Source organism: Hermetia illucens, chromosome 1, assembly GCF_905115235.1.
Source record: "Hermetia illucens chromosome 1, iHerIll2.2.curated.20191125, whole genome shotgun sequence".
In the NCBI taxonomy this organism is placed as follows: Eukaryota; Metazoa; Arthropoda; class Insecta; order Diptera; family Stratiomyidae; genus Hermetia; species Hermetia illucens.
In genome coordinates this window covers 55,519,041-55,540,010 of record NC_051849.1, presented here as the reverse complement: position 1 = coordinate 55,540,010, position 20,970 = coordinate 55,519,041, and the positions used below count along the sequence as shown (strand labels likewise).

At 39.3% G+C, this 20,970-nt stretch overlaps 1 protein-coding gene across 1 annotated transcript in view; it reads right to left on the bottom strand.

The window, feature by feature from the left end:
• Positions 1-2,317: 2,317 nt before the first annotated feature.
• Positions 2,318-20,970, bottom strand: part of LOC119654586 (ubiquitin-conjugating enzyme E2 R2) — a 32,407-nt gene continuing 13,754 nt past the window's right edge. The window contains exons 2-5 of the mRNA XM_038060049.1: positions 17,784-17,870; positions 17,454-17,686; positions 17,252-17,366; positions 2,318-3,841 (exon numbers count right to left, since the gene is read on the bottom strand). Coding sequence (XP_037915977.1) covers positions 3,725-3,841; positions 17,252-17,366; positions 17,454-17,686; positions 17,784-17,870 — 552 coding nt within the window. The 3' untranslated portion in view covers positions 2,318-3,724. The remainder of the gene's footprint in view (positions 3,842-17,251; positions 17,367-17,453; positions 17,687-17,783; positions 17,871-20,970) is intronic.

Genomic DNA, 20,970 nt, shown 5'->3' with positions numbered 1-20,970 from the left:
AAAAGTCGAAATGTACGCACTTAAAGTGAGACAGGACTCATTTTCGGAAACTATCCAACCCAAAAATCCGAAAAAAATCAGAATTGTGCGATTAGATGGAATCTAGGGCTTAAAATACGTCCCATTTCGATATCTGCTCTAAAAAACTTACTAATAGTATATTACCAACTTTTAGAAATTTCCTGAAAAAGACGCCTTAAATTCACCAAGCCTACCAATTTCGCACCAGCATAGAGGACCGTATTTCGCATACACATGCCAAGTTTTATGGAAATCCCACTATTAGTGTCAAACTTATCAATTTCCTGCAAATTTACCGCAAATAGGATGCTGACGTCATAATTAACGAGAATAATTGACATTCGAATAAAATATTAAAATTCCATTCATGAAGAATCTAATGTGTAAACACAAAACCTTATTAACATCGGTTTACTGTCTGTCTGTCCATCACACGCATTTTTCTCGGAGACGGTTATAGCGATTGACACCAAATTTGGTAGAAGCGTGGGAACTGTGAATGCTCACGCATATAGTGAGTTACATCCTTTTGCGACGAATTTAAGGGGGGGTCCCCATACATCCAAAAGGGGGGTGTAAATTTTTTTTTCATCAAATATAATCATGTGGGGTATCAAATTAAAAGTCTCGGTTAGTACTTTTCGAAGCCGGTTGTAGTTTTGACTTTTGTTGAAAATGTGGGGAGTGTGGGGGATTGAAAGTGGTCATTGTTTTAACGAACCCATTCTTAGAAACTACCCAACCGAAAAATCTGAAAAAAATCAGGGGGCTGCCACTATATGGTGCCTAGGCTCCGAAATACCCTCCATACCGATAGCTGTTCAAATAAAGTTAATAATAGTACATTACTATAATTTTCAGTAATTGACAGGAAAACCCCCCTTTAGTTTACCCTAGAATTACAGAATTTTGCAGCAATGTAGGCTACAGTATAGAGCATCCTGCCAAATTTGGTGAAAATCGCACTATTACTAACAAAGTTATACTAGGTCAAAACTGTCGTTAATCTGCAAATTCAAGACTATGAATGTCAGTATCACTTGAAAGTGGCTATTTTCCCGTAATATATGCATATTTTACGTGCTACATGCTAATGGGGCAAATGCGCACTCAAATCTGTTTATAAAAGAAATACATAAAACTTTTCATACCTGAAGCGTCTAGCTTCCGGTTTCCCGACTTGTTTTTATCTGCTGTAGGTTAAATTCTTAGCGTTTGCTAATAATATTAAATTCAGAGTCTGAAGCGTATGAGGTTGACTATTATCAATACAGAGCTTTCCATAAACTGATTTATTTGACTATGTGACACGAGCTGCCATGCACTCGTCGCTCCTCACATCTTCTTTTTCTTCAACCTTTGTGCCGTTCACAAGCGGGGTCAGCTCATCGTGATCGGTTTCGTCATTTTATTTTATCAGATGCCTGATCTGGATGCAGTTTCGAGGCTTTTAAATTCCCATCCAGCGTACCAAGCCATCGTTGATTCGGCCGGCCTTTTGGTCGCTAACCATTGACTTCGATGTTCAGAGCAATCTTGGTAAGTGAATTCTCGTTAACGCGAATTACGTGACCATACCATCGAAGAAGTCTTCTTCGGAATTTCTCCACAATCAGTGCAACCCCATATCGATCGCGGATATCCTCATTTCGGGTGTAATCAAAACGTGTCACGCCACCTGTCCAATGCAACATTTTCATCTCCATTACCACAAGACGCCGTTCATTGCCTTTTATAGTCGGCCAACACTCAGAACTATAGAGAGCGACAGGCGGACGACATTGCGGTCAATTTGAGACGTTCGCTGATACGTCGATCACAAAGAGCACCAGTTGTGGACTGCCACTTCATCCGGGTCGCATTAACGCGTGAAACAATTTCATTACGCAGTTCTGCAGCTGACAGCACTGAGTAATTTAAATATCTCGAGTCAACGCTATCAGTCAATGGAGAACTGGGATATGCTCCTCACAAAGGGAAACACAAGACCTTTTATACCTGAAGCGTCAAGCTTTCGGTTTCCCGACTTGTTAATCATACATCCACATTACACAAAAAAATCCAATGGCTGACTTGCTTCTTTGTCTAGGCCAGATTCAGCTCGTCAGATGCTCCCTCCCTTCTGCTCCGAGCGGAGTTGCTGTTTGTCTCACTGCCGTGAAACTACAAACCGTCTAGCTCCACATAGAAGGACTGAAAACAACGCAATTGGTCTGGTTCACCACTAAGCGGAAGGTGGACTTAGGACACCTTCAATTCCTAAACGGATTTTAAAAATTTGAAATAATACACCAAATTTGTCTAATATTAGCGCTCTTAATTATATTAAACAAAATAAAGATGACAATCGAGACTAAAGTAACTTAGGACTACATATTCAAACTATTTACTTTAGCAAATGAAAAATTTCTCAAATGTGACTGCACAAATGTTTCGTGTTATATTCTGTACTTCACCAAGACTCTATTGCTATATTCCTTATAAAGCGGATACAATAATATATTGGCAGTAAACTTCGGCTGTAGCAAAACAATTTATGTACAGTCGAATGTCATACGTAGTAGTGGCTGTTCGTGGATTTCGTTACACATCTCCTTACTTAACATGATGATTTCATTATGGATTTCTAATACAACATGCACCAAATGATTTTCGTTAAGATTTAAATTAGGAGCAAAATTATTGGAAAGATTCATTTTCAGTATTAACAGCGGTTTTTCCTTCTTGGATTTTAGTTCTTCTCTCACTTTTTTGTTTAATTTCTATTTTGCCACAAATCGATATATCCAGTGGATCGATAAATCTAGTAAAGCTAACGCTAAGATATTGTAGGTAATGTTTATGCTGCATTTTATCATATGTGTGATATCTTCAACTCCTCCTCATGTCATTTATATTACATTAAAAGTACTTTATTTACATTGTGGTTTAAAGTGCTTACCCGGAGCGCCGTAAAAGATATGAGTCCCAGCACATTGTTCCCGAATCTTGTTGGGATCTATTATCCGTATCACCTTCTTCCCGATGCAAAAGCGAACTTGCATATGTAGAAGAGCGTTGACAATCAACTCTATGGACTCGTATCTTTGACGACTCTGTAACTCTAAGTAAAATATAATATATTCACTTCGTATGTTAAAATGTTTGACTGCGACAATTGTTCTTTTTTGCATGGTTCGAAACTAAACCAATGACGTAACACGTTGGGACTAATACCGAATTGTGGTAAATTTGAAACGACACCCAGCTCACGTCATAATTTTCAAGAGGCCTATGCTTGTTTTTTATAAAGTGCAATGCGTTTTTTGCTCTTTATTGATCGGTTTTCTTCAATATATTCTAATTAATTCTATTCATAATTAACATTTCAGCTGTAATTCATGTTCATGATAAATGTGAAAATAATTTACCAGTAATTTGCGTATATCGTGAGAAATGGTCGACGAAAAAATTATTTCTTTCAATATTTTTTTTGGAAATTTTACGGATTTTAAGTATTTTTTTGGTTCATTTTCTTTTCTATGGAGATTTTTTTTTATAAAATATAATCAGGAAAACCTACCGCAAAACATTTAAAAGGTTCTTAGATTTATCACTTCTTAAATTTTCTTTCTTTTAAATCTAGCGTTTTATTCTTTTTGTAATAAATAGAAAAAAATCTTTCATACAATAATATTACTTTTACTTTGTTCATTTCAGTTCATCACGTTTCTCCGTTTCCGCTATCGTCGCCGTCAACATAATCCGAGTCATCTGATTGCTGATCGTCATCTTCTGTTTCTAGATCGTAATCATCATCATAAAAGTCAGTCATATCGAGCTGTAATTAAAAGAAAATGCAATTTTAGAAATCTGAGATGTTGGGGTGCATTGCATTGTCAAATAAAATTCAGCAGATGTTCAAAATTTGAAAATAAAATAAATAGCACTTTGGGTAGATATTTTGGCAGCTGCTGAATATTTTTGTGGTCTGAATAATATACTAATGGTAACCACCTGCTAAAGGATCGGCACTGTGAAAACAGAGTCTTTATGACGGAGAAAATAATGCAAAACACAAAACATTTTAGTGAATTCATTATACTTGAATAACAGCCTATACAGTGAGCGAAATTTGCTTAGACGCACCCAATTTTTCGTTAGTATGAAGTAACACGTGATCAAAGGATGTTATAGGTCCCAGGGTGAAACGTGGATTGGTACCCACGAGGGAGCATAAAATGTGAGAAACGCCTGCTGAACCAACACCAACAGCTCTACTACCAAACTCTACCTCCACCCCACGTGAGAACTCTTTCTTAACCAAAAGCTGCAGACTGAGAAGGATGAAGGCGAGTCTCCCGCGCCTAAAAACGGGACAAATTGTACCAACTGGTCCTCTAGGTTGGGGGTTGGGGAGGGCTGACAACCCTACCTTACGAAGCCATAAACGGAACAACGATTTGCGCATTTACTCATGGTACGTGCGCTCCCTGCACAGAGAACGAGCTGCCAATCAGCTAGCCGCTGCCCTGTGCCAATATAGGGCTGATATAACAGCGTTGAAAAAGATGCGTTGGACAGGGAGTTTTCTGGAGAAAAGCTACTACATCATATATTATAGTGGCCATAGTAAATCATGTACTCAGAGTAGGTTTCTTAATCAGCCAAAAAATGAAACCTGCTATTATCGGCTTTGAAAACATAAGCGAAAGGTTTACACTCTACGTTTGGGAGGCAAATCTAAAAATATAAGGCTTATTAACGTTCATGCCACTACAGAGGAGACTGCAGAATCGGAAAAGGATATCTTCTACGAGGCAGTTGAGCGGATCCTCCAAGTCTGTCCAGATATGATATCAAAATCATACTTGGGGATTTTAACAGATAAGTAGGGACGGAGCCCGTATTCACACGACACGTTGGCCCTCCATACCTTACATAAGGATACCAATGATAACATCTAATTATCTAATTATTCAATTAGAAGTGTTACAGGAAATGGTTGCTGGAAGTACCTGGTTTGCGTGGAATGCGGTGCAAAAACAAACGTGAGCCTCTCCAAACGGGACCACTTTCAACGAAATTCAACACGTGTTGAACGCACCCACCTGAAGCCATCCAGAGCACAGCCCTCCGTAACACCTATAAGGGGGAAATGGATGCCGCAATAATCGCAGCTAACAGATGTCCTGGAGATGAAGCATCAACAAATGATCATCACAATCACCTGAAGACACAGACATACTTCGCCCCAGTCGCAAAAAAGTCCCAATGGCTGGTTCGACGATGAATGTTATCTAGCTACAGAACGAAAGAATGCCGCATACCGAGTACTGTTACATTCTCAAAGGACTCGGGGACGCGCGGAGACTTACCACAAACTCAGGCGAACGGAGAAGCGACTTCACAGACGGAAAAGGAATACTGAGAGAACCAACAGGTCTGTGAACTCGAAAAATACAAGGAGCAACCGCACCAGCCGCACAAGTTTTAAAAACAAGTCAGCAGGATGAAGCCTTACACACCTCGATGCTCATCCTGCCAAGACAAAGAGGGAAATCTGATTTCTGATAGAACGGGCATATTGGAGTGATGGGTTGAGTACTGTGATGAACTACTACCGAGTAGACCATCAGCGACTTGAAGGTCCCGCCAACTGAAGACGACGGACTGCCACCACTAAGTATAGAAGAAATAGTTCGTGCAATTCATCGGTTTAAAAATCAAACGTCGCCAAGAGCAGATGGAATTACAGTCGAATGTCAATGCAAGAGGCACCATTCTTTTCAAGTCCACCCAGCTACTGGCCTGGGCTGACGATATTGATATTATGGGAATAACAACCCGAAATGTACAGTCTACCTTCATTTAGATCAAGCAGGCTATGCGAGAGCTCGGGTCGCACATTAATGAAGGCAAGACGAAGTACATGGTCGCAACGTCAGCTCCTGGTCAAACGAAAATAATAAAGATAGGAGACTACAACTTTGAAAACGTTGAAAATTTTTCCTATCTAGGGTCGAAAATCACAACCGATAACAGCTATGGCGATGAAATCTGCGCACGGTTCTTGGCTGCCAACAGAGCCTATTTCAGCTTACAAAAACTGTTTCGCTCGAAACGTCTCACCATAGAGCCAAAGCTCTTACTGTGCAAGACTATATATAATCTTGTCAGTCCTTACGTATTCCTCGAACATCTGAGTTCTTAGCAAGAAAAATTGCGAACTCTTGGTTATGTCTGAAGAATTTTTGGCTCCCTACATGAGGATGGACGATTTCGTTGCCTAGATAACGACGAAATCTATGAGCGATACCGATCAATACAGGTCATGGGACCGTCTCGTTGTGGATAAAATCCGGCTTAACAGGTTACGGTGGGCGGGTCATCTAATTCGTGTGGAGGAGGCCCGGAAAGCCTATCTATGATAGAAAAAGAAGACGAGGCAGATCCTGCCTGAGATGAAGCGATGGCATAAGTCAGGACGCCAGACAGCTTTTAGGAATATCGAATTGGTGGACCTCAGCGCAAAACCGGGGTGTCTGGAGCTCCTTACTAAGAAAAGGCCTAGACCGCTCGGTTGATGATGATAATAAAACGCAACTACAGTTTTCCATAATAAGAGTTTACTCCCCATATCATGATCGACACACGATTGAGTCTTGTGGAGTCATTTGCACGCAAATCCTCCCAAGAGCAGGTACGTCGGTCGGATTTTGTCTAGATTAATTCTTTTCTCTTTTGAAATAATATTATACCACTTTTCCATCTTAGCCAATCTGAAAGCTTTGTGAGAAGAGAAGAGGTTCTTTCCATTTTATGGTTCTATTCACGCTCGAAATCTGCTGCACTCGATGCTTTCTAGTTAAAAGTTGCAATTTCGACATAATTTGTGACGGGTTTTGGCTGCCGGCGTTTTATCGTTACTTTTTTGAAATTTATGTGTGCAGCTAACCAAATTTCGCGCATTATAGCTCGAAAATCTTCAGACCAACACAAGCTTGAATTAAATTAGAAAAACAGAAATTTGCAGATGTTCCACGTTTATCTAAAAGGATCATTCAAATAGTATATATTACTTTTAAAAAAAATGTCATTCATTATTTATATATTATGGGCTTTCCTTGGAAATTATTTTGTCGTGACGGGGTAGCCTTTAATAAAACTCAAGTGGCCTTGCACTCTTAATAGATTATTATGCGAACAGTCAATATGTTTATGGGGAAGTAGTACCTCATGTAAACAGCCGTAAGCTTATATACATTTGCACGCGTCTGGCAAAGGAGCTCTTGCGATCGGGTCTTGTTATAGGCGCCTGCGCCATCTGAGGTCCACGACTGCTAAGTAGTGTGAGTAAATTCCACACTTAACATTCGCCAGCGAGACACAGGCTGTGCCCCCGAAGAGCTGCCAAGAGCAGAGACGACTTTCAGCGGATTATGTCGCTGTACTTTCACCTGGTATGTACTGGCGAATCCTTGCAGACTGTACGACTCGTATACGTCATCACCATCTTAAAGTGCATACATTGAACAACTTTCATTAATTTTGTAATTACACATACTTCACATACAGTTATGTTACAAATGGCCGCAAAAATATGTATTTTGTGACGAACTGGATCATCTAAGGAAGACCATATAAACCCAGTGAAACGTGACCTACACGAGAAGGCGTTAAGATTGTACCAGCTCAATGAAAGTCAACATGCGCGTGGAAAGTCTTGTGAATGTGCTCTTTATTCCTTCATTTCTAAGATGGGAATACAGCTCTGAACTATCAATATGCGGTATTAATGGGCATTAAAGGAGATTTTGAATATGTGCGCCCCCTAAAACTTTGATTGATAGCCTCAGGTATGGGTTTTTAGCAAATCCCCCCCCCCCCTCTCCTCTGAACTGTTTTAAAATGGTCGGTCGTAGGCAAGTCGGGGATGCAGAAGGCAATACCATCGGCAATCTGTGAAAACCTAGTTTTTAGCATGCCGAGGAGAATAAAAGTCGAACTAGATGCAAGGATAGGTAATACAATTGATCACTTTGGATAATTAAATAAGGTTTTGTTTCTTTGTACTGAAAAAGTTTAGCATTTATACCTTTTTAGTTCGAATAAATTAAACATTTTAAGCAAATATCGAAATATTTTTATGTTTTCCGTAACAAACAGCGAAAAAAGTGATTGATTTTCTGAGTCAATGTAGCTTTTCAGAACACTGCAATGAGACCAGTTCATAGACTGGTTAGTTTGGGTCTTTGGACAAACAGCAGATGACGGGAAAAGAACATATGAAGAGATATTAGAGGAAACGAATCCAGTTCTTGTAATGTCTTCTGATTCTCGAATTCCCATACATCTGTTTGGTAAGAAAGTATAAAATTACCCCCAAATGTAGTGAAAACTGGGGAGACTCAGAAGAATGTGTGGGAGGATGTTCTGGGGGGTTCCTTGAGTAGGGTCAACCTTTCGGATAATAACGAGAGTCTGGAATTTCTCCCTCCAAACAATATACAACGGTCTTTCAGGCTGAAGTATATGCGATCCGAAGAGCAGCACCAGTGATGAGTCAAGCGATAACCAAACTACAAAGCTTAAAACAGCTTTTTCTCTTAGAACCAAACGAATAGACTGCAGGGTTTATGAGTCGAAAAGCAGGAAGACAAGCAGAAGTATTTTGAATATTCTGACTGGCCACAATTCACTAGCTGGGTATATGTTCTACAAGATGATACGTTTTCATTTTTCATTTTTCTGAATAATTCACAGAACATTTCCTATGTGAGTTACTACGGTGCCTATGGATACAGGCATTCAATTTTTGGTGCTAATATACTCCAGCTCTAGTGAGACGTATCACATCCGCCAATGAAAACCCTGTGATACATAAGCGAATTCCAATGGACGGACGCGTTGAGAGCAATGGACTACTGCGGTCTGAATGCTTAGAGGGTATACTTTTCCCCCATCCTGGCTAGATCTAGAAAATGAGGTGGATGTTCGAGCAGTCCAACTCTCGATTGGCGTTTGGAACTAAGAATACAGTTTGTAACGCTTTTTACAAAACATTAAGGTTTCCCACAGTGTTCTGATCTGATGTGTGTATCACGAGCCTATTTTACCCTCTTGCCTTGGTCTATAATCAGCCCCCATTAATTTGATTTTGTCTACCATGATGATTCAATGTACATCCCAGAAAATGGATGCTATAAACTTCCCCGCAGAGTTTCAAATCTTACATTTTTTTGGTGTTGATATTCCAATGATGTAACTGACGTTTATTGTCATTGGTAGTCGGCTAGCACTCAGAACCATTCAGAATGGAAAGACATACGTTCAAAGGTCAATTGATATATAGAGGCAATTGTTGGAAATGATCAAAAGCCAACTATAAAACGTGAGATTCGGTCAAAGAGTCAGTTCAAATTTTTCGGAGTTCAGACATTAGATTATGTGTTTTGCTTGCCTTAAGTTAGTTACAATGTATATTCTTCATTCCACTAAAGTGCAGATATATAAAACTACTGAACTAGAAAATATGAATAAACATAGAAAAAGGAACACTTCTCCACAGGATATTCAATTCGAAAACTACAAAGGAACCATCAGCTCAAAATAGGGTATTTAATATAATTTATTATCTCTCCAATGTGAAGACCATCCCTTTGCACAAAAATAACTATAATTTGAGTCCTTCATAGAAACACAAACAACATCACCTATTCAAATGAATCCATATCGATTACGGAATGATTTCATTAAATTGTCTGAATGATGACGACAACCCATCTGTGAATACAAATATTGACTTAAATACGAATTATTCCAATCCAATTAACTCGTAAAGACACATTATAGCAGGTAGGAAAATATTAATTCAACCCATTGAAAAAGGTTTCACAGTACAAATCAATATAAAACTCAAAAGAATGTCACTATCTATATTTAATGAATTGGTTAACGTGTAAGCTTGCCCGTTCTCAGGTAATTAATTTAGTAAGATTTTAATATCATATGAACATATTCGTAGCTTTTACGATTTCTAGTAGAATCAAAACTACTCTCCGAGGCCCCGATTTGAATGACAAGAAAGAAAACTAAACGATAGTGATACGGGTTGAAATTCGTTACTAATCGTTTGAGAGATTCCTGAAGATGGTAACAACAAAAATTAAAAATTGTGCTCCTCCTCGATACGGTTTTGGAAACTCCTTATTTTAGGTCAGTGACTTTCGGGATGACGAGATTTTCGTTATAATACTTTTATGTTGAAGTGTTTACTTAGGATTAAATTTACCTAATCTTAGCTGATTCATTGACATTCCAGTTTTAGATATTTGAAGAGATTTCTTTTGCTGACAATAAAAATAATAATGCAGTTTGTGAATTTCGAATTGAAGTCGTAGTATTGCCAATCTTCCATTCGACATGATAGGCCGTGCCTCGAATTCGCGACCTGATTTGTTCATGAGCGTTTGTATTTGTCTGTATATTTTTTCTTCTGGTCGAACTCAAAGTATGAGATGGGAAATTATAAGCCAGTAACTTACAAATTTTGAAATTTTCTGGGTGTAGAATGCAACAATTGGATAAGAAAAAATTATTTTTTGTACGGCTCCTGAGAATGTTCACTACTAATCAACAGTGAGAGATTTTGGAAAACACCCCTTTTCATATAGGGTACATTACACAATTGTATTCTGTTTAGCTTTACAAATCAAACCCAGTTAACATTGTCAATAATGGGTTCACCTATGCTTGGAAACCAATCCTAAATGTGTTTGCTGATTGAGCTGAATGTTTTTTCTTAAGAGTAACAAAAACCTGATAAATTAGCAGTTTTCATCTAAAATAAATAAAAATCAAGGCTCAACTATCTGGCGCAATCTTGCAACGTTTTTACAAGAGTCGAGAATCAAAAAGTAAATCATAGATTCAATCAAAGGTTTTCCATATTAGTCCCATCTTACATTCCCCTCGTGTACCCTCAAGGCTTTGCTTTCAATCCAAAGTTAGCGCACGTTTGAGGGCTCCCCATACCGAATATGTTAGCAGACATGATCCGTGTTTCATTAAGTTTAAGAAAGCTGATTGCTTTTTCAAGTAAAATTATTAAAAGGAAAAGTTTCCAGTTTAACTATAGATTTTATTTAAGAATAGCAGACACATGTTGTGTCCGAAACACGTGTCTGCTATCCTTAAACAAAATCTATAGTTAAACTGGAAACTTTTCCTTTTTAATAGTTTTATTTAAAAAGAACTATAGTAAACAAAGGAACTACTTTTATAAGATTCAATTTCGTTATGCTTGCACAACTTAGCGGGAACGTTAGTTCAGAGCATCACGTGTTACGCTAGGAATAAATACGTGAAGCTTCAGTTAGCATCTACTGCTTCGAAGTAAAACTTCAGAGGAATTTGAAGTCCCAAGCAGAGTCTGGTAGGATTACACCTTGCCCTCGATTCTCTTCTTATCATTATCGGCGATGTTCTTCGTCCTACCTCAGATAAAGGACATGGAGGAGTTCAATGGACCATGCCATCTTCCCTCAAATACATTCACTATGCTGCTTGCTCTGGACCTGAAAAAAAGGCGAGCAGAGGACCGAAAGTACAATGACCCAAACAATAGATCGCAATTTTGATTACTGAAATCATGCATGGACATGCTTGCATTCTAACGAAACATGTTTGTCTATTCTCTAAGCTTTTAATACAACTGCAATTTTTTCTTTTGTTTTGCTGCCATACGTTATTTCTATTGGATCACATTGTCAGATGTATCTCGACCAATTCTTTCAGTTTTCCCATAATAACTTGAAAATATTGTAACGGTAGTAAATACCGCCAGCAGTGCGAAGAGTTGACAGTGAAGAATTCAGCAAGCAAAAAAGCGTGTCTTTGAAGACGATAAAACGACGAATCGTCCGACAAATAACACTTGGAGTCCAAAATAATGCTAAAGCCGTCAATAGAAGCTCGCAAAACGACGATAAAGTAATTTTATCAACTATAACATTGCAAAGTGTCCGAATAGCTGAGTGATTAGAGCACAAGGCTGTCGTACGAAGGTTGCGGTTTAAATCTCACTGGTGGCAGTGGAATTTGTATCGTGATTTAACGTCGGATACTAGTCGAGTGAATCAGTACCTGAGTTAAATCATAGTAATAATGCCCCCTGCAATGTACTACTGTAGTGTTCCATCACGGTCTTGCATGAAGTGCTCTAACACGCTTCAAGGCTCTTATCCAATATGGATTGTTGTGCCAATGATTATTATTACTATAACAGTGTAAAATGTTCCAAGAGAAAGCGGATTCAAAGGTCATCCAAAGATGAAGAAGCCACTTCTTACAGTGAGACTTATATTATGCTATTGAGGATTAGAAGTTATGGGGTCGGAAAAAACGAAAGTTAATAGATTCATTTCTGACAGAAAGCAGTAGACATGAAGACAGAAGGGTGAACAACTGAGTGCTCGATATATTACATCTACTGTAAAATTTGGCGGCCGCTCTCAGATGCATTGCGAATGAATGAAATGAAATGGTATTGGTCAGTGCAAGAGGATTACGGGCAGAATGACGACTTTGGAATACTTTGCCATTTTAGACGAATGATTGTTAGGCAGTAAAATTAAATTCATGTACTTTTTCTCTCTTTCCTCCCCCTGACTAAATTACCTCAAATTCACCACAAATCAGGAGGCTGTCACTATATGTTGCCTAGGCTCCAAAATACCGTCCATACCGGTATCTGTTCAAATTAAATTATTACTACCATTTTCAGTAATTGGCGGTAAAACCCCCCTTAAGTTCATTCTAACATCACACAACAATGCAGAGTATAATATAGAGCACGATCCTACCAAGCTTGGTCGAAATCGCACTATTACTAACAAAGTTATAATATGTCAAAATTGTCGCTTCTTTGAAAATTCAGGACTTTGAATGTCAAAATCACCTGAATGTGGATATTCTCACATAATATACGCATTTCTTACGTGCTATATACTAATAGGATAAATGCCCACTCAAATGTCTATAGAAGAAATACACCTGAAGCGTCAGGCTTCCGGTTCACGTGCTGGATCGAGGTAAAATCTCTAAGGCATTTGAAGTTCCAAGCGGAATCCGGCAAGGTTGTACTCTGTAGCCGATACTATTCCTTCTTGTTATCGGAAATGTTCTTCAAGCTGGCTTGTTTGCTCGATCATTGAATCATGAACGTTGCCCAAACGACTCTAGATTTGTAAAGAAAGGTAAGTAGGTTCAAACTGAAGGCAGCCCCAATCTCCCATTCTCCCTATCTGTATTATGGGGAGAACATCGAAGGCTTTGACAAATTTGTACATCTAGGAAACGTCTTTTCTACCGATGGTGGCACCAAACTGGACCCGTTGGCAGTGTTAGCCTTGTCTAGAATCTGGAAATACAGTCACCTCAACACCAAGATTAAGTTAACACTGTCATGTGCTAGTGTTCTTTCTGTGTTGTTATATGGCAGTATCCTATGGAAAATGATCCCAACTTTCACTCGAAAGCTTCAAGCCTTCGTGGACACCTATCTTCGATATATCATCGGAATATGTTGGCCTGATAACATTTCAAAAAAAAAAGAACTTGGTTTGCGCACAGACCAGTCACCTTTGGGCGATGTGATCGAAAGTAGCAGTAGATAGATCATACATTAAGGAGGAGCAACAATTCCATTGCTGACTACACTCTGCAGTGGAACCCTTTCTCCCAAGATGGCCGACGAGTGGGCCTCCCAAGAGCACTTGGACGCAGGACAGAAGTGCGGGCGTCCCGAGCTGTCTTTGGAGGAATTGAAGCCTATTTCAGTGGACCGAGTACGATAGCGTGTAGTTGTGGTTGACGCGCTATACCACCATGTCATCAATACCAATAGCAAAAATAACTAAATTTGCGCGTCGTCGCCAAAGGGAGTAACTTAGTCCCGACTGTGTTATCCAGGCCGCAAAATACCCCAACAAAATAATGATGTGTTCAGTCATCAGTATTAAAGGCATTGGACGCCTCTACATTATAAAAGGCACAACAAGACAAGACTAACACAAAGAAGTCCTGCAAAATTGATTGCCACAGTTAAAAGGAAGATTTCCGAATTTTGAACTATTCTTGTCTATGCAAAATGGATCTCCTTGACATACACCACGGTCTTGAAATGCATATTTCCATGAAGAAGATGCCCCTTTGTGGGATTGATCAAGCAATAGTCTTGACATGAACCTAATCGAGAACGTTTCGAAGCTGATAAAGAGGCAGTGTCCAAAGTTGTCCCCTACAAGCAAAGCACAATTTTTGGAAAAAAATCATCCATCCATCCATTATAGTAGCAAAAGGAGACCCAACAAAATATTAAAAAGTTAGATCAGGTTATAATGTTTTATTATCATCATCAACGGTGCAACAACAAATATTTGGTTAGGCCTGCGTTAGTATGTCTGATGTCCGGACCTACACTATCGCTCCATTTCAGGCAGGATCTGTCACGTCTACTTTTTCTACCATATATGCTGCCTTATAGACTTATGTATTAAGTACCCCACCCACCGCAACGTATTGAGCCGGATTTTAGCCATAACCGCTAATAAATTTCGTCATATAGGCTACGGCATTGTCCACTCTTTTATAAGGGGTCAACAATTCTTTGGAAGATTCTTCTCTCGAACGCAACCCAGAGTTCGCAATTTTTCCTGTTTAGAACTCAAGTTTCCGAAGAAAACATGAAGACTGCCAAGATCGTTGCGTTGTATAGTAAGAGCTTTGAGCCTATTATGAGACGCTTCGAGCGGAACAGCTTTGGGAGCTGAGAAAGGCTCAGTTGACTGCAAATAACGTTCATCGTCTTAACTGTTATCGGATGTGATTTTTGACTCCAGATCGAAGAAATTATCAACGGTTTCAAAGTGGTTTTCTCCCATCTTTACAGCAACTCAGCATAGGTCAGCAGTTGAGTGGGCTTGAAAAGGGTGGTGTATCTTTCATTTACTTCAGCATCACGAATCACTTTTCCAGGGTCAAATTCCATAGGATGTATGGTAGAGTATCCTTTTGTGTTCGACTGCTGTTGATGATGAAAAATGTCGAGAGTGATCTTACTGTTTTTATCTGGCCTCGCAGATTAGTCATGGTCAGCATAGCGTTTTATCAATTTGGTTTGAATTCCAAATTCTCTCATGTCGGCCGTCTACAATTTTATTCTGACTATGCTGACAAAGGCGGCCTTGAAGTTGTGAAAAGCTGGCGAAACTGATTGCTATATTCCAACAGTTTGACCAATTCATCAAAGTACTCAACGCATCGCTACAATATGCCCATACAGCCGACAATCAGATTCCCCTCTTTGACTCGCCAGGATAAATATTAGGGGTATATGGCTTCATCTTGCTCAATTGTTGGTAAAACTTCCACGGTTGGTGTGATTGCCCCTGGTCCTTATCGAGTGCACAAACCTGTTGGTTCTTCCAGGCTCCCTTTTTTTATCTGTGAAGTCATTTTTCCGCTCAACGGAATTTATGATAAACCTCCGCGTGTGCTCGTGTTCTTTGAGACTACTAGTTTACAATCTCCATCAAACCAGTCTGCTCTATTAATCATGCCAAATATGTTTGTAGGCGTGCCAAGAATAACGTTCTTCAAGTGGTTGTGAAGATTATTTGTCGATATTTTATGTTGTTGTTAACTCCGGTTATTCGGCATCCATTTCCCTTTTATAGATGTTGTGAAGGACTTATCGATGACTTCAGTGATTACTCTCACCTGATTGGGGGTTGTTGTTATTCGAGCCTCAAGCACCACCAACGAGATAATTGTCCCAGTCTTTATTGACCCCCTTATATGTTGTGATATTCACGAAGGGTGAGAAGTGGTGGCGTTCGATTAGCACTAGGTCAATTTAACTGAAAGTGTTCCCGCCTGGAGAGGGCGTATCGTCTGAATTCAGGCTCGATATTGGCTTGGATATCGTATCTGGCGCAGGAGATTGGCTCCACTGAATCGGAAGAATTATTCTCCTACTCTGCAGTTTCTTCTTTAGAGTCGTGAAAGTTTATGAAGCTCATAGTTAAAAATCTGTTAAGGCATTCACCCGTTAGTTAAAAAGATATTGTGTAATTTAATGAACTTTCTTTCTCCTTCTTATATCCTCCCAAACGATTTTAACTTTTAATAGGTTTCATGTACACTAAATGGTTTACCTTTATTGATTGAGATTGAAATGTCATTCTAAAAATGAACATAATAAATTCCTAATGTAATCAGAAATCCTAGAATTACTGGATTCTAATACATCTAAGAGGTATCTATCCACCCATTGAAATTAAAAGACCAAAAACTTTATAGATCCAGCAAAGCTGGAATAATATTCAGTGTTCTGTAATTTTGTTGGACTAGGCCATGTCGTCAGAATAATTAATTTTTATGGGTGCTTGTTCTATTATCCACGTAAAACATTCCAATTATATTAAAAGCCAAACACAACGGTTCCAATTCCATTGTGGAGAGCCAATATGCACTGCTCCATGGACTGCTATTCATAAAATCATCACCATTGACCTTTAATATAGCCTCAATTACTCAGTCCATTGGAAATACATTAATGAGTCAAAGCACTCTGTGAATAACTAAGCAATTTGACCGGAGAGATAATGAAATCATATGCAAATGTATATGACTGAGGAAATCTACCACCACCAATTGTGTATCACTAATTTTTGCTTATATAGCGAAAAGACTATCATCCAGCCAACATAATCATAAGAAAATATAGTCAGAAATGTTTCATTCAGTCAAATTAGGGGAGAATTGCTGATACGAAAGGTCTCCTATAGTTTCCAACTGAGAGCTTGATTTCTTTATAACTTCCGGAGAATTTTATCAAATCACAGAGTATAGTATGTACTATTGTAGTTATATATAAACACTAAATAACCAATAGGAAATCTAAACTATGTTGATGTCTTCCTTCAGAAACTTTCACTCAAACTCCCCATACACGAGCCCTGCAAATATGTAATACTTTTTTACATACAAATTTCCAAGCAAAACTTTCTTCAACGCTTTAGTCGGAGCCATTAGTATGCTAATATATACGCAATGTCTGAGCAGCCGCACATCTTACAGTACACTGAATTCATAAAAATTTGTACGATTAAATAATGAATTCGAGGTATTAACATTTAATTTTAAATTGAAAAAAAATGAAAAGTCTCCGAAAGAAAAGACTCACCTGTGGCTCTTGATTCGCCGATTTTAAACTTGGCTTAATACAATAGTCTTCTAACGTTGTGGGTACTACGATTCCTTCTTTTTCGGCTTCTGCTTTTGCCGCCAATGCTTGTTTCCTGTAATCGGTAAAATTTAAGTAAAAAACCACCAAAAGACCGCAAAAATCCATGGCATCCAATCTGCCAGACAACAATTTAACTCACCTAATAATATTTGGATATTCATTATCTTTGCCGTGAGAATCTCTCCATCTTCTATACATGACGGAGGCATCAACGTTTGCTGGCGAAAATGTGTTTGGTTCGTTTAGCAAAGATATGACAGACAACAAAATTGTTCGAACATTTTGTGTAGGATTCCAACGTTCACACGGCAATTCACCGCTTTGCGGATCGTCAACCGGCGGATGAAGTATTGAAATGCATAGATCGCCATTCTATTTTAAAATCGGATGGATTTGTTGGAAAGTTATTTCTGATGATTTCTCATGTCTAAATCGGTTTCATAATAAAATATTTATAAAATTTGTTTACCTCATAAACATTTGGATGCCACACTTTTGTCAAAAATCGAATCGAAGGAGGTGAGTATGGGTAGTCTGGAGGGAATTTCATATGGGCCTGAAAGTAAACAGAAAACATAATTAGTATCCGGTTGCTGAGGAACTTGAAAACTGAAAATGAAAATTCTATTATTACTCAAATGGAGGGTAATTAACCTCATAATAACGAAGAGTATGTTAAACAAAGAGAAAATATGGAATAAGACGCAAAACATGTAAAAATCGCTGCCAAAAACCCAGAACTTGACCTAACGTAATTCAAAACGAAGGAATTTAAGTCTTTTGCTTTTCAGGATTTAAAAATATAAATTAAGTTCCATCCTTCTGACAACAGAATAAATAACATAGAAATTAAACACTTTAGAGCTCGATATATCTTCCTTAATATTTGTTAACGGGAGCGTTAAAGATTATTGCGCATTTACGACGTTGACTCGGTCTAAACAAAATAGCCCACAAACAAAATGATTTGGTCTGATGGAATAGCCGATACAGTTTGGGGGATCCACGAGCCCTCTGCTACAGTTTCAGGCTTCTGAACACTCCAAAGCCTCTATGCCCCGAATGACACGTTCTAGAACTCACTTGCAATCATTTCTCTATCGGTCTTACGTGACTGAGTGAACGTTGCGTCTTCCACAGCAACTCCCCAAATTACCGGATTAAAGCGATCCGATCCTTCAACTTTGCTTGATCAAGATTTAAACCTATCACTTATAGTTGATAGGAAACGGACACTTTCTTTTTGAAGCCGCAGTAATACTAGTCGGCCAGAGAAGGCTTCGGAGTTTGAGCGAAGAATAATTAACAACGGTCGATACAAACAGGATAGATTATCCGTCGACCTCGGGACAGCCCACGGGGTTGTCACTGTGTCGGACAAAATCGACGACCTTCCTATTCATCGCGTCGTTATCAAGAAATTTGTAAATTAGTGATGATTTTTTGCGGAAGTTCGAATTCGCACAAGACTTATTTACACCCCCGGTTGTCGATACATCATCGGTGCCATCATTGACAGTTTTTCACCATTGAATGACGTACAACACCCGCCATGAGATCTGGGGAAGCAACGTCATCAATCGAAGAGGTGAGCACCTTCTAGAATCCATCCTTAGTAATAAGTTTGAAATGTATAATGTAGGGAACACGTCAACATTTATGACCAACATCAAGCAAGTGGTAATAGGCATAACTCTTGGGAACACTCTGGTCGCGAAATTTTAGGATGTGAAATGAACCTTCTTCTATGATGATCAAATTTGACATTGAGGACAACTCGGAAGTAGATAGAATAAGGAATCCCAGGAGAACAGACTGAGATTCCTACACAAGACACCTGACAACATTGCTCATCTACAGGCAAACAGTGACATCAGGAGCAAAATAGAGCTGAAAAGAGTGGTGGCAAATCTCAATAGCGTCATCATTGACGCATATGAGGCCGACTGTCCGGCTATGACAGTTAAGTCAACAAGGAACGTACGAGAAAGCAGATACGAAAACTTGAACTTGAACCGGGTGAAACAAACCGGGAATTGTCGAAAATACAAAAGGGTACCAGGTGTACTTCTAATTAATTTCCGTTTTTTTCGATAGATGGCTTTCTATGTTTTGTGTCGCTGTTGATCGCACATACCTCTCATTTTGTTTAGTTTTTGTCGAGTTTCTAAACTGTGTTGATATTCCCCCAAAAAGTTCCTCCAGCAAAATTTTTATTGCGCGTCAAAAATGTCGGCGTACGTACCGAATTTCAAGCATATGCGCCATGCATTACTTTTCATGTTCAATCAAGGCAAAAAAGTGTCCGAGAGCCACTGTCCACTTGTGGAAGTTTATGGCGATCGTGCATACACACTTCGAACATGTGAAACGTGGTTTCGACAATTCAAAAATGGAGATTTCGACCTGAACGACGCCGCACGCTCCGGCAAGCGAAAATCGTTTGATAACGCCGAATTGCAAGCATTATTGGATGAAGACAACACGCAAACGCAAAGACAGCTTGCAGGTACGTTGGGAGTTCAACAGCAAGCAATTTCGAAACGTCTGCGAGCCATGGGAAAGATTCAGAAGTGTGGAAAGTGGGTGCCGCATGAACTGATCGAGAGACAAATGGAGAACCGAAAAGTGACGTGTATTTCACTGAATCAACTGTGCAAAAGAAAGTCTTTTCTCCATCGTATTGTTACGGGTGACGAATTTCCTTGAAGGACCCTAAACGCAACAAATCGTGGGTGTCCAGGTGAAGCATCGACGGCACCACCAAATCGTTATGGTCGGATCTACTTTGAACTGCTGAAACCTGTTGAAACTGTGAACGCCGTTCGCCACAAACAACAAATGAAAGATTTGAGCCGAGCGATTGCGGAGAACCAATCAGAATATCAAGAAAGACAGAAGGTGATTTTGCTCCACGATAACGCACCATCGCATAAGTCGAAAGTCGTTCGCGACACGCTGGGAAAACTCAAGCGGGAGGTGCTTAGCCATGCCGCTTACTCACCAGACCTGGTCCCATCGGATTACCACCTCTCAACACTCATACCACCACGCACTTTCTGAGAAGTGCTTCGACTCCTACGAAAATTTGCGGAAATGGCTCATTGAGTGGTTCACCTCCAAAGACAGTCAATTCTACTGGTGTGGTAATAACTATTACGGTTCCCTTGGAATTATGTTTTATTCACAAAAAAACCGGAAATTAATTAGAAGTACATCTGGTACTGATGGCATATAGCATCGAAATCAGAAAAGCAAGATGAAACAATTTCAGGAAATTCTATGAAGAGATAGAACCACAGAAGCATCTGGGTTATGCAACCCTATAGCTAAAGAGAAGGTAATGTCTTCTGTCTGTCCGAAGATACCGAAAATGAGGAGAAAAGGGCACATTTGCTTCTCAGAACTCATATCCTGGGGTTCTACCCCAAGGAGGAAAACAATAGCATATTGCCTGACATCCCAACAACGGATAAAAGGAGCGAAAAACTGAATTGAAAACTAGCGAAAGAGATATGCTCGGAAGCTAGAGTAAGATCGGCAGGGGGAAATTTTAAACCGTTGAAATCACCCCGAGCCGTTGGCATTTTCCCAGTGCTACTACAGAGATACCAAGACAGAATCTCAAGGCCTTTCCTAAGAATAACAAGGGGTAG